Consider the following 12,225-nt stretch of genomic DNA (forward strand, 5'->3'; position numbering starts at 1 on the left):
AATATTAAAGTAGTAGTTCGGCCAAGAACGATAGATGTGTCATTTACTCACATAATGTCTTTTTTTGATTACAAAAAGGTTAGACTGTCTCAGTCACCCCTTTCATTGCCATTCAGAAATGATTTCATGAATCCTTAACTAGACACATCAGATAGTAAAACCAATGTTTCTGTTACATTGACACAATGAAACTGATATTTATATTGCACTGATATATTCTTTATTAAGGTGTCATACAGTGACTAGTTCAGTGATCACAATTATGGTTAAAATACAGTGAATGCTCATCTTGCCTTTAAAAAGACATGGTCACTAGTAAGGGATTAATGGAATACTCTGTAGAAAATAAGTCTAGTTAATTAAAAGACTTTACTGTAGGTTTAGAAAATTACACATTAAAAAAGAAAAACTGAACAGCAGCAACAGCAGAATCGATGACATCTAAAATCTTCAAGAGAAATTACAGCGACAGAAAGGCAACACATTCTTTGGTTTGTTCATTTTTCAAAACAAATCAACAAAAAAAACCTTTTTACATCCATGTTACATTTTTTTCACTTCATCTTCCAGGTTCACAAAATGAACAAAGCAGTGTTGTGTTAATATGTTACAAAAAACAAACAAATAAACAAACAGAAAAAAAGCTCTTTATACACACATACTGCATTAGCCTTGTTAGCATAGAAGATAACTTTTTATAATAGTGCCTATAAATCAAATTATTGTCCCTAAACTGTTAAAAGCCATTGCAGTTAAGAGATCATTTAGCAGCCCAATGCAACAAACACTTAAATATTCAAATAAACAATTTTTAATAGTGTCACATAGGATACTTAAAATGTAGGCGTTACATATGCTCATAAATGTCCAATTTAAAAGTAACATCAACATCAGCTTATACCGCTTAACTGCATACTTTTGCAAAGTCTTCAGGCTGATCAGGCAGGTCTTCCAGTAGTGCTGGGTTTTTTCTGTAGATGTAAGCATTTGAATCTGCATCTTCCATCTGCACCAGCTCAGCCAATGAGGAGACGCAAGTATCGTGGTCGTTCAGCATACCTGGCAGACGAGAGGACTTACGCTGGATTCGTGTCGATCGTCGAACAGGAGTCAGAAACTTGAGGTCTTTGATGGTGCTTTTGCGTCGTGAGCCACTGCCTGGTGCGGTTTCGCAATCAATTATCTTTTTTACACTATAGGATGAGAAAACCAGATGAACACTCAAACGTCTTACAAATGTATGTGTCTTTATGTATGCGTACATAGTGTTAAATGACTCCAAACTCACCTTTGCAGATATGGAGTCGTTTTCACATTGTATTTCACAATGGATGCCCCTGCCATCTCTGGAGAAGTGCTGTTCATCTCCTCATCACTGTCATCATCTTCACTCACAAATGGCTGCTTCTCCTTAGGTTCCTGATCATCATCCTCATTCTTAATAATAGGTTTCTTAGTGTCTTCTGTAAGCTCACTTTCTGAGTCTTCCTCATCTCCCAGTTCCTCCTCTTTCAGAATTTCAAACACTTCATCCGTTTCCTGCTCCTCCACTTGTACTTCCATTCTTTTCTCTGCCACCATGTCAGATTTGTCAACATTTACACCTATCGAGGATGGGCAAAAACATATGAGCAATTTATAATAATATTAGTTAATAAGCAATTCCTGCATAAAGATTATGGATGGGACTCACCATCTTCACATGATGAGGGCGTCTCCATTGCATCCAATTTATCACACAAGTTCAACACCAACTGCATATTACATATAAGCAAAGCAGAAATTACGATTAAAAAAAAAAGACAAAATACATCAGCGAATATCTGTCTATCTATCGATTTCACGAATAAGATTCTCTTATGGTTCTTACCGACTCCATCCTTATCTCTGGGTCGACTGGCAAATCCATATCACTGTTATCCAGCAGGTCTAGCGTGGTATTCATAATATTACTTGATCTCCTAGAACACACTGTTTTATTGTCAGGGACTTCAATATTGTTAGTTTGGTTGTCGGTCTTCAATGGAGCGGTTGGTTTTACAGCCTCAGTCTGGACGACAGGCTCAGACTGGGCATCAGTTGTGGCTTTGGATCCAGTTTTAGGCTGCGGAGCTGGTTTTGGTTTACTTGAAAAGGTTGCCGACTTTTCTGAGATCGGAGGCCTTTTCAGAGCCTTTCCCTTAGATGCCAGCCACTCTGCAAGCTTTGCTCTGAAAGTAGAGTACAAATGAAACATTAGACAATCACATCAATATATTCTGTACACATTGTCACACTTGTCCAGTTAAAATTAAGTAGGTTATGCTTGACTCAAGTTTCTAAAATACATAACCTATTGTTCAAAAGTTTGGTTTTAAGATTTTATGTTTTTGAAAAAAATTATTTGAGCAAAAATACAGTAAAATAGTAATACTGTGAAATATTACAACTTAAAACAACTTTTTGATTTAATGTAGTTAAAAATGTAATTTATTCTTGTGTTGGCAAAGCTGTTTTTCAGTAGCATTACACAAGTCTTCAATGTCACGATTTAACTTCAGAAATCATTCTAATATGCTGAATGGATGCTCATGAAAATATTTCTTGGACACGTTTTTATTAAATAAATAAGAATAATATTCTTGTGGAGAGCGTGATATATTTTTTACCAGTATTCTTTGGTGAATAATTTTTTGTAACATAGTACATGTCTTTAAATCAATTTAATCCAGCCTGAATGATAATTAAAAAAAAAAAAAAAAATGTATTACTTAAGTATAAATAATCTTACTGACCCCAAACTATTTGATGGTAATGTATTCAACTTACCTTCTCTCTTCAGCCGTCTCTATTTGTACTTTGTACTGGCTGACTGTACTTGTGACAGGCCTGCAGACTAGAAGTTCAGTGGTGGCTGTTTTGGGTTTCTCCACCTGCACCGTCATCTCTTTCTTCTTCGAAGCGATGGGCTTGCTGATGGCCAATCGCCCTGTAGCTAAAGGAGCTGACCTGGGAAGAGCACAAGCACCTGCTCGGGAGACAGTGCCTTGGACCTTTTGAGGTATCCGTTTATGGGAAACAGACTTCTGGACTGGTTTATCAGTGGCGTTCAGCTGGATATCAGAGACAGATTTCGGTCTAGATGACAAAGCAGAGTTTACTCTGGGTTTAGTGGACTCTGGCAGGGAAGTAACAGACTTGGACCGAACTTTTGGAAGCTCAGGTTTTGGTCTGGTCACATCCGGTTTTGAAATCACCTTCTTTTCTGTGGTCTTCACATCAGCACTGGGTTTTCTGAAACAGTCGATTTTAGACTGTACTACACGACCCTTATACGTACCAGGTTTGGATTTCTGGATGGCAGAGATGGTAGAGGGTGGTTTTTGAACTTCTTCCACAAGCTTCCTGTGTCTTACAGTCTGCTGTGTACGGAAGGCCTGGCTCAGTGTGTTACGCTTAGTAGGATCAGCATTAGTTTGGGTCTTCGGTCTAACATTCTTTTCCTTCTCTCTTGTTCCAGAGTTATCCTCCTTAACATCATTCTTTGACTGAAGGGGTGCAGATCTACAAATCACTTTTTGTTTTGATACAATACTGCTGGTGACTTCTTTTTTTGGGCCACATACTGGTTTAGTGTTTTCCTTGTTCCTCTAAATAGAAAGAATAAAAGGAGCTGAATTAAGAAAACTACATTTCAAGCACACAAACATCTGTCACACATCTAAATAACTGTTTGAAATCTATAAAAGAGCTGATCTGCTTCACAAAATGCATTGATTACCATTCTCACCACTGACTCCATTCTGTGCATCTATAAAGGACAGCTCTTCAAAGACAATGATTTTCCCCTGCAGAACATCACACTGTTATAATAACATTCAAACAAGCAAAACAAGAAAAGATGTCTCACAAAATAGCAACTTTTGACTGCTTTATTTTGCTGTGTCACCTCTCATAAGCTTGATGTGCAAACTACACCAAAATACATATTTTTGGGACTTTCATCTTAATATTGTTATAAAACAGAAATCGGTGTTGCACCCAGACATACAAAAATACCTCATAACATGTCAAACCGATTAATTCAAAATATTTCCCACTTTTCTATCAGTAATAAAAAAATCAGAGAGGAGTTACCATTATATTAGCACGCTTCAAAACGATCCAAATCATGACAATACTCACAGCAAATTGATAAAAGTTGCCTAAAAACAGCATATACTTACGTTATGTACTGCTCCTTCAACCAGTCAGGTAAAACAAGTATAAATATCTCAGTTTAATAACTGAATTTTGAAGAAAAGAATCTCCTCACATTCAAGCACAGCGCACGCTCTTTCAAACAAATTTGAGTTCGGTTCAGCGCGGCGAGATGTCGGATTGGCGAAGACCGTTTGTGAGTCACTCCAGCCTACGAATCGTATTGGCTGCTTCTGATCACGTGATTAAAATTGAGTTGGCCCCACCTCTTCTACATAGAGCTGGGAGCAGCCTGTTTTAAACCAAAATAAAATTCCTCTCATAACTGCTCGGTTTCAAAAAACTGTTGAGGAACCCAGCTGCCCTAAATTCCAGTCTAATGACATAAATGTTTGATTTAATTTTAGATAGCCCCAGTCTTTGAAAGAAAACGTAATGTTTCATTTTATATTTGATAGTAGTCTCAGTAAGATAATTTAAATTGTAAGTTTTATGTGAGGAAAAAAGATAGGCTATGTATTACATTACATTATTACATTTAGTCATTTAACAGACGCTTTTATCCAAAGCGACTTACAAATGAGGACATTAGAAGCAATTAAAAAAACAAAAAAAGAGCAACAACATGTAAGTGCTATTACAAGTTTTTTTTTTTTTTTTTTAAGAAAACGGGTAGATGGAATATAGATAAGAATATAGATATAGAAAAGAAACATAGTGTTTTTTTTTTGTTTGTTTTTTAGTTTTACAAGAAGAGCTAGCAGTTAGAGAATAAATATATAATATATGGAGGGTCAAATATGTATTTTTTTTAAATAAAAAGAAGACAGATAGATAAAATGAAATTAGAACAGAGTGCTAGAGTTATAGGGTCAAATAAAGATGTATGAACAGCATAGTTTATATTTGATTTTGTCCTTGTGAAAAAACTAAAAAATCTTAATTTAAGTCTGTTAAAAAGATGAGAAGTAAATTTCATCGCAGGGCATAAATCAAATATGTAACTGAATATATTTATTCCAAACACCTGCATACGTACAGAATGCAGTTCAGAAGTTTGGACATTTTCCTGTTCATTTGTTCGCTCAAAAGGCTTCACACATGCGTCAAGTGCATAGCAAATTACATATTAGCCACTAGATGGCAGAAGATCCCACAGTCTTGATGCTCTAAACCAGCTCTATGCAGAATATTACAAACCCATTTGAACAGCATGAATTTGAAATGTGCCTGCATTTCAGTGTGTGATAATGAGTAAATAAGGAGCTTATAGCTGTTAGGCTATGACTCCAACTGTGATCTCAAATTGCTTCCCTGGGGGTTCCACTTTAATTAATGCAATATTTAATTCATGAGATATTCTGCTGACTGCATCATTATGTGAAATCTGTCACACATGTGTGGTCATTTCTGCCAGTTAATTTTGACCTTTATTTAAATAAAGAAGGGCAACTCATTTTACCTGTGTGTCTGGACTAATTTCCTGTAAACCAGAGGCAAGAGGGAACAAATGAAACTGGTTGGATAACCAAGCATAACCGACTTCTTGGTTATTCCATTTCAAGTAGACATTGACCTGAAATGCATTGTTTTCTTTCTAAGACTTAAAATGAACATGGATCTACTTAGCTATCATTTACATTTATTTATTTTTTAATAATAAATGTTATTCAATCCTGATGTTACAAGAGAAAAGTTAAACATCGCCTACATTTTTTTCATGTGAAGTAGACTTCACATATGTACATATGGCAACAATATGGCTCTGTCGATACATCAGGCCAAAAACAAAATCAACCAATCCCTGTCTTTTATTTAATCTACACACTAAACCTAGTTGCATACTAAGACTATTTCTGTGAGGGAAAATATTATTGCTGGTGTGGTATCAAAAGAAGACTCATGAGATGATGACTCCCCTGCTTCTCCCTATGAAGGTTTACTCCGCAAAGAACTACATAGCGTTTAATCTAATGCAACAAGCAGAATCCTTTATGATATGAATAACCAGCGTTTCTAAAATAACCATCTATACACAGCTTTCACCCTCATTTGCTACAGAATTCGAGTACAAGATGCACATTAATAGCTTCAAATACTACGGTCACAGTGTTCAGATTTTAGCAATCTTTAATATTGTTTTATCAGATTTGGTGACCCTGCAAAATTAGAGAAGATTAGACACCACTAGAGTGAATTTGGAGCCATTCTGTGTGAAATAGATGGACGTAATGGATTTTGGTAGCTGCCATGGATAATGTGAATATTAGGAAATATCTGAAAGACATCAGACCATCTTCCAAAGACTCATCTACTTGACTCGAGACAATACAAGTGTAGAGACAGCAAATCGTCCATCAAAATTATTGAAGTAAGAGGGAAATCACAGAGGTGAGATGATCTTAATACATACAGACAGCTTGTTTTCCCTGAAGTCTGACATGCTTGTCTTCACTAAAAACTTGGCAAAGCAATATATTTGTTTAAACTCCACCACGTGCAATATTGATTTTCCGTTGCCTTGCGTTTACTGCAGCTTTCCACAATTGGCCTGTCCTTCTCACTGACAGGTTTAGCGTAATTAAGGGGGAAACTGTATGAACTCTCCTCCACTCAGTCAAGTGTTAAACCAGGGTGAGGTTTGATGATTATCAGTAACAGTTCATCTTCTGCAGGCAGGCATTTGCATTTCTAGAACAACAGCTGACTGCAGAGAGCGTGTGTGAGACGGTTTGCTGATAGGTCTAAATGGGAACAGCAGATCGTCAATAACTTCTGATCAGCCTTTACATCTTCCCACAAAGTGGATCCCTGCAGTTTTGCATTCCAGTGGCGAATACTTCAGCACTGCATCACCCTGTCAGAAATTAACACCATGCAATCCATCATTCCAAAGATAAAGATATCGCAGGTTAAACATACACAGATCAGAAATGTTTAGTTTACGGAGTTTCTGTTCAGAGCAGTTAAATAAAAGGCATTACAAAAAACAAACACTAATAAAACCCCTCAAAATTAACATTTGTAGAATGCAATCCTTTAAATAGAAATGTTCATATATAATATCGCCACCAATTATTATTATTTTTTAAATGACAGTATTTATTTACAAATGCAGTGAAATATAATGGACAATTACGCATATGTTATATAAAAGTTGTAAATACCAAACAAAGATCATATCAAACACAATATATTGTGATGTATATTATTGCAGCGGAGATATGTGAGGCAATAATAGGACATTAATAAAATGCATAATATAGAACAGGTTATTGTAATAACACAATATACCAAAACACAACAACTTAAACCACCGAGAATACTGTACTTACACAAACACGAGAAAAAAAGGAACATATAAGTGATAGTAACACAGTAGGTTCCTTCCGAACACAAAGATTCAAAAGTCAATAGGTCGTCTGACATATTTTCCTTTTTAATGATACTGGCTCCACTTTAAATGCAAAAGATCCCAATGCAGGCCAAAGATCAGTCGTAGGATAAATCTCATGTGGGAACTGCGACGGAAAGGTCATCATTCAGTCATGTCTCCTTGTATATGATATGCATTTGGGAAGTGCACTGGATGTAGAAGCTCTCTGAAGTGAAGAATGAAAGTCATGCCCATATATGCGGTGTTTAAAGTTTCCTCTACTGTTGTTTTGTCTTCCACATGTTTAGTAAGGGTAGTGTTTCTGTTTCTTCCCTGCGAAACATGCCATCCACGTGCACAACAGCATGGCCAACACAGCTCCAGCCCCGGTGCAGTAATAAGCCCATCCGATCTCACAAGAACCTGAAAGAAACATCAAACTCAACATGTAATACTCAAAATTGGTTATGTTCACACAATGTATATTGTTAGGCACAATATATTGTTAAATATGAATTTTTAATGCTATTGTATACTGTATAATTGGCATACAGGTGACGCCAATAAATTAAAGCATACATTATTTCTAGTCTGCTACCTATTTAAAAAAAAAAAATGTGTGTATGTGCATGTATATATATATATATATATATATATATATATATATATATATATATATATATATATATATATATATATATATATATATAAAACATACTAATGTTTTTAATTTTAATATATTTAGTAAAATACAAAAAAATAATAAAATAGAATTTATTACTGTGATATCACATGATCCTTTAAAATATTCTGATTTGATGCTCAAGAATCATTCCTTATTATTATCAAGGTTGTGTTGCTTAATATTTTTGTGGGGAATTCTTAAGTCCAAAATAACAGCATGTATTTGATGTACAAATTCTTTGTAACATTTCTTTACTGACACTTCTGACCAATTTAATGTGTCCTTTTGGAATAAAAGTATTAATTTTTTCCCTAAATAAATAAATCTTCCTGACCCCAAACTTTTAATGGTGAACATAAAAATCTGAACTTGTCTATATACCAACGTACCAAGATCGAACTGGTCAGAGCTGTTGCCGCAAGTCTGTCTGACCTCTTCACTGTCCCACCCTAAAGGGTACAGGGCACATCCCGATCCGATCAGCAGCCCTGCAGAGAGAGAGAAAGCACACTGTGAATACAAACAGACCTAAAAGTAAACAAGAAGAAGAACTTTATAACATGACTAAGAGCTCACATAATTTCCCGCTGTGTGAAGAGGAGAGCGTGATATCTCTTGAAAAATAGATGATAGCCATGAAAAACAGCGCTTCATGCATTTTGTCATTGGTCTGAAAAGCTATTATTTGTTTTACTGCAAACAATGCAGGATCATTAGCTCATTTTTTTCCATTTTGACACAGAAACTCTATCACACGCAAATGCAAACACACACCTCCGCAGAGACGATAAAGCACAAATCTTGTTTTCATCTGGGCTCAAGATCCAAACAGCTATGAAAATATGGTAATAAATGCAGCACGTAGCTTATTTATAAACGAGCTTCTAGGGAATTCTTTCATATTTTCCCTTTTATGCTCTTACCAATTCAGCAAAAATAAACAGGCGTGTAATTCCCACCAGAAACATATACAAGTTTCAATATGGCTCCTCCTCTCCAGTGAGCTCTAAATTCTTACCAGAATATTTCCTAATAAAAAAAAATGATGCCTTCATCAACCCTGCTGCTTTGTATTATGGTTGCTAGTGTCAGGCTCTTTTTTTAAGTAAGTATTTTGTGACTATGACTTCTATATATTTCTATATTCTAATTAGTATTTCTATATTTAATATTAATGTTATTATTTATATCAGATTTTAGATAAAAACACTGGTCAAAAGTTTGGAATAATTATGATTTTGTTTTTATTTATTGTTTTTTTTTTTAAAGAAAAAGCTATGCTTTTGATCAAAAATACAATGAAAACAGTAATATTGTGAAATGCTATTACAATTTATAAGAACTGTTTTTATTTAAATATTTTCAGTTTTTTGTGAAAACCATGATACACTACCTCTCAATATTTTGGAATAAGTAGTAATAAGAGTTAAAAATTAAATTGACAGTAAAAATTTCTCAAAAGATTTGCACTTGAAAATATATTAAAATAGTTATTTTAATTTGTAACAATAGTTTACAATATCACTGTTGTGACTGTATTTTAAATTAATAAATGCAGCCTTGGTGAGCATAAGTGACTTACAGTGTAAATGATACATATTTAGCAGTTAGAACAACCATACCGTGTGCATACCTACGCGTGTCATGTAATGTTTGGCTCTCTTTGTGTCTGGTTACAAATGATGGGTGTGTGATCTTCTCAAGTCGCCTGTGCCAACTAGTTGTTGTCTGAGATAATGAGAGGACAGAGGACTGAACACAAAGAACACTCCCGCACAAGCTAAAGCCCAGTAACAGTTTATTTTTGGAATGATTTGCTTTCATTTGTACATAGACTTTAATGTCACAGACATTCTTTGATATAAAAAAGCCTCGATTCCGGCATTAGTATCCCAGCTCTGTAGGACTTGCTCCTTCTCAACTTTCAGAACTCATCTTTGTCTTTAAAATTCTTCAAATGCCTCCTGTTTCCTCCATCTATTCAAGCAGGCCTGAAAATCCATTACATTGAGTCAGGCACTTACAAAAATGACATTCTACTTCAGAGTTCAAAACTGCAAAGGAATACAGAGGGAAACAAGCTTTCGGTGCTTCTACTTTTGTTTCTCAGAGGCAATCAGAGAAGTTATGAATGAGTAATCGATAAGTTGATAAGTTGATATTGGGCTAGTTATTATGTATGTGAGAGTGTGAAAAGAATGCAGACTTATGCAGAAATTAACTTCTGCAGATTGTAGCCATTATTCCTTTCACCCTGGCATGTGGTCGAGCACGTATGGTGAGGTTTGTAAAGTTGTGAGTACAGCAGTTCTCCTTGACCAAGACAAAAATGGACCATTGCAGCACTGTGAAACGAGGTGGGCCTTTCGTCACTGAAAAGGTGAGGAAAAAATTGACAGTGATAAAGTGAACAAGAGGGACGAAGTGCTGCACACTCATACTCTGAAAAAAGTATCTCTGTGGCTTGCAACGTGCTTCTGGTAGAATGCAGCACTGTGTTTTCATATTCATAAGTCATATTACCACTAGCATCTGGAAAGTTCTTAAACTGTATGTAGTGCATAGTATATAGTCAGCATATACTAATTAAACTGCATGCTAGTCAAAGTGTGTGCACTATAATAAAAAACACGCTCTAGAAAAGTATTCACTTCATCAACAAAAAAGTATGCACTAGGTATAATTCACTACAAAAATGTACTACACAACTAGAATGAACTAGACACTATGCATTACAAACCAAGTATGCACTAACTGTAGCATAGACTAGATAGATTGCACAACAAAACTAGTGTGCAATAGGTAGCATTCACTACAAAAAATATGCTACACAACTAGACTGAACTAGAATATGTATTACAAAACAAGTATGTACTAAATGTAACATATACTAGGCCGAGCAAACAACCAAACTAGTATACACAACTGAGCAGTAACTACAAAAAATGTAGACTATGTACTGTATAACAAAACAAGTATGCACTAAATGTAGCATATACTAGAGTACACAAAACTAGTATACACTAAGTAGCACTCATTACAGAAGATGTACTACACAACTAGACGTAAAGACACTAGGGCATTACAAAACAAGTATGCACTAAATGTAGCATATACTAGGCCGAGGGCACAACATTACAAAAAATGTACTACACAACTAGACTAAACTAGACACTACATTACAAACCAAGCATCCACTAAATGTAGTATATAGTAGGTAGAGTGCACAAAACTAATATGCAATAGGCAGCACTCACTACAGAAAATGCACTACAGAACAGGTGCGATTTCTTTAAGACTGCAAGGGAAGCTCGGCTTCCCCTATAATGTCAAAAAAATAATGGTCAAATATGTACTATTGTGTTAACATTTTATTGACTAAAAATGCGTTAGAACACGTTCATCTCGAAGACGAGTTCGTTCAGAATCAGCTACATATAGCAGGTCGCTGACTCGATGTCCTTCTCATACATTCCCGTAGCTTCAGTGTATTTCTCTTTTGAAGCCGAGCGTCCATTGACTTCAATGGGGCTGCTTTGAACAGTTTTTTTCAGTGCTTCGAAACTAGACGGTCATTGGATAAATGCTGCGATTATGTCCCGCCCCCGGACGCTCAGCTTCTCTGGGGTGAATGGATGAGTGGGCGGGCCTGGACTCCGGGCTTCTGCGCGATGATTGGAGGGTCTGTATCTCCTTTTGATTGACAGCGATTTTGTACTATAAAAAGTCGCTGACGCTGAAGCTATTGGAGCTCAGTCCCATCGCGGCTTTGCACTTGGTTCTTATCAATCATTATACATTTTTTAATTCATTTATAATGTTATGTTTTAATATACATGCTGCTAACTCGGAAATTTCAAGATATGAGAGCAAAAAATGCTCCTGACACTTAAGCAATACGACACGAGCAAGAGTGCTGTTTTTGTTTCGTTTGTGTTTGATCCAAATCCGCGTTGATTTGGGCGAATCACTGATTCACTGAGCC

General features: G+C 35.7%; 2 protein-coding genes across 3 annotated transcripts in view; both read right to left on the reverse strand.

Moving 5' to 3' along the window:
• Positions 1-211: 211 nt before the first annotated feature.
• Positions 212-4,385, reverse strand: si:ch211-266i6.3 (cytoskeleton-associated protein 2). 2 transcript variants are annotated; one of them, XM_058789601.1, is made up of 7 exons: positions 4,206-4,385; positions 3,770-3,827; positions 2,809-3,629; positions 1,871-2,210; positions 1,694-1,754; positions 1,289-1,604; positions 212-1,193 (listed from the first exon to the last, which is right to left on the reverse strand). In XM_058789601.1, exons 2-7 carry the CDS (start codon positions 3,788-3,790, stop codon positions 905-907), a joined length of 1,848 nt encoding a protein of 615 aa, XP_058645584.1. In that variant the 5' UTR covers positions 3,791-3,827; positions 4,206-4,385; the 3' UTR covers positions 212-904. The 2 variants fall into 2 exon arrangements, with proteins under 2 accessions (XP_058645584.1, XP_058645583.1); XM_058789600.1 differs by having other exon boundaries at positions 3,761-3,827.
• Positions 4,386-7,254: 2,869 nt separating this feature from the next.
• lhfpl6 (LHFPL tetraspan subfamily member 6) overlaps positions 7,255-12,225 on the reverse strand; it is a 29,430-nt gene continuing 24,459 nt past the window's right edge. Inside the window, exons 3-4 of the mRNA XM_058789602.1 lie at positions 8,630-8,728; positions 7,255-7,978 (exon numbers count right to left, since the gene is read on the reverse strand). Coding sequence (XP_058645585.1) covers positions 7,860-7,978; positions 8,630-8,728 — 218 coding nt within the window. The 3' untranslated portion in view covers positions 7,255-7,859. The remainder of the gene's footprint in view (positions 7,979-8,629; positions 8,729-12,225) is intronic.

The sequence above is a fragment of the Onychostoma macrolepis genome, chromosome 10 (genome assembly GCF_012432095.1).
Source record: "Onychostoma macrolepis isolate SWU-2019 chromosome 10, ASM1243209v1, whole genome shotgun sequence".
NCBI lineage: Eukaryota > Metazoa > Chordata > Actinopteri > Cypriniformes > Cyprinidae > Onychostoma > Onychostoma macrolepis.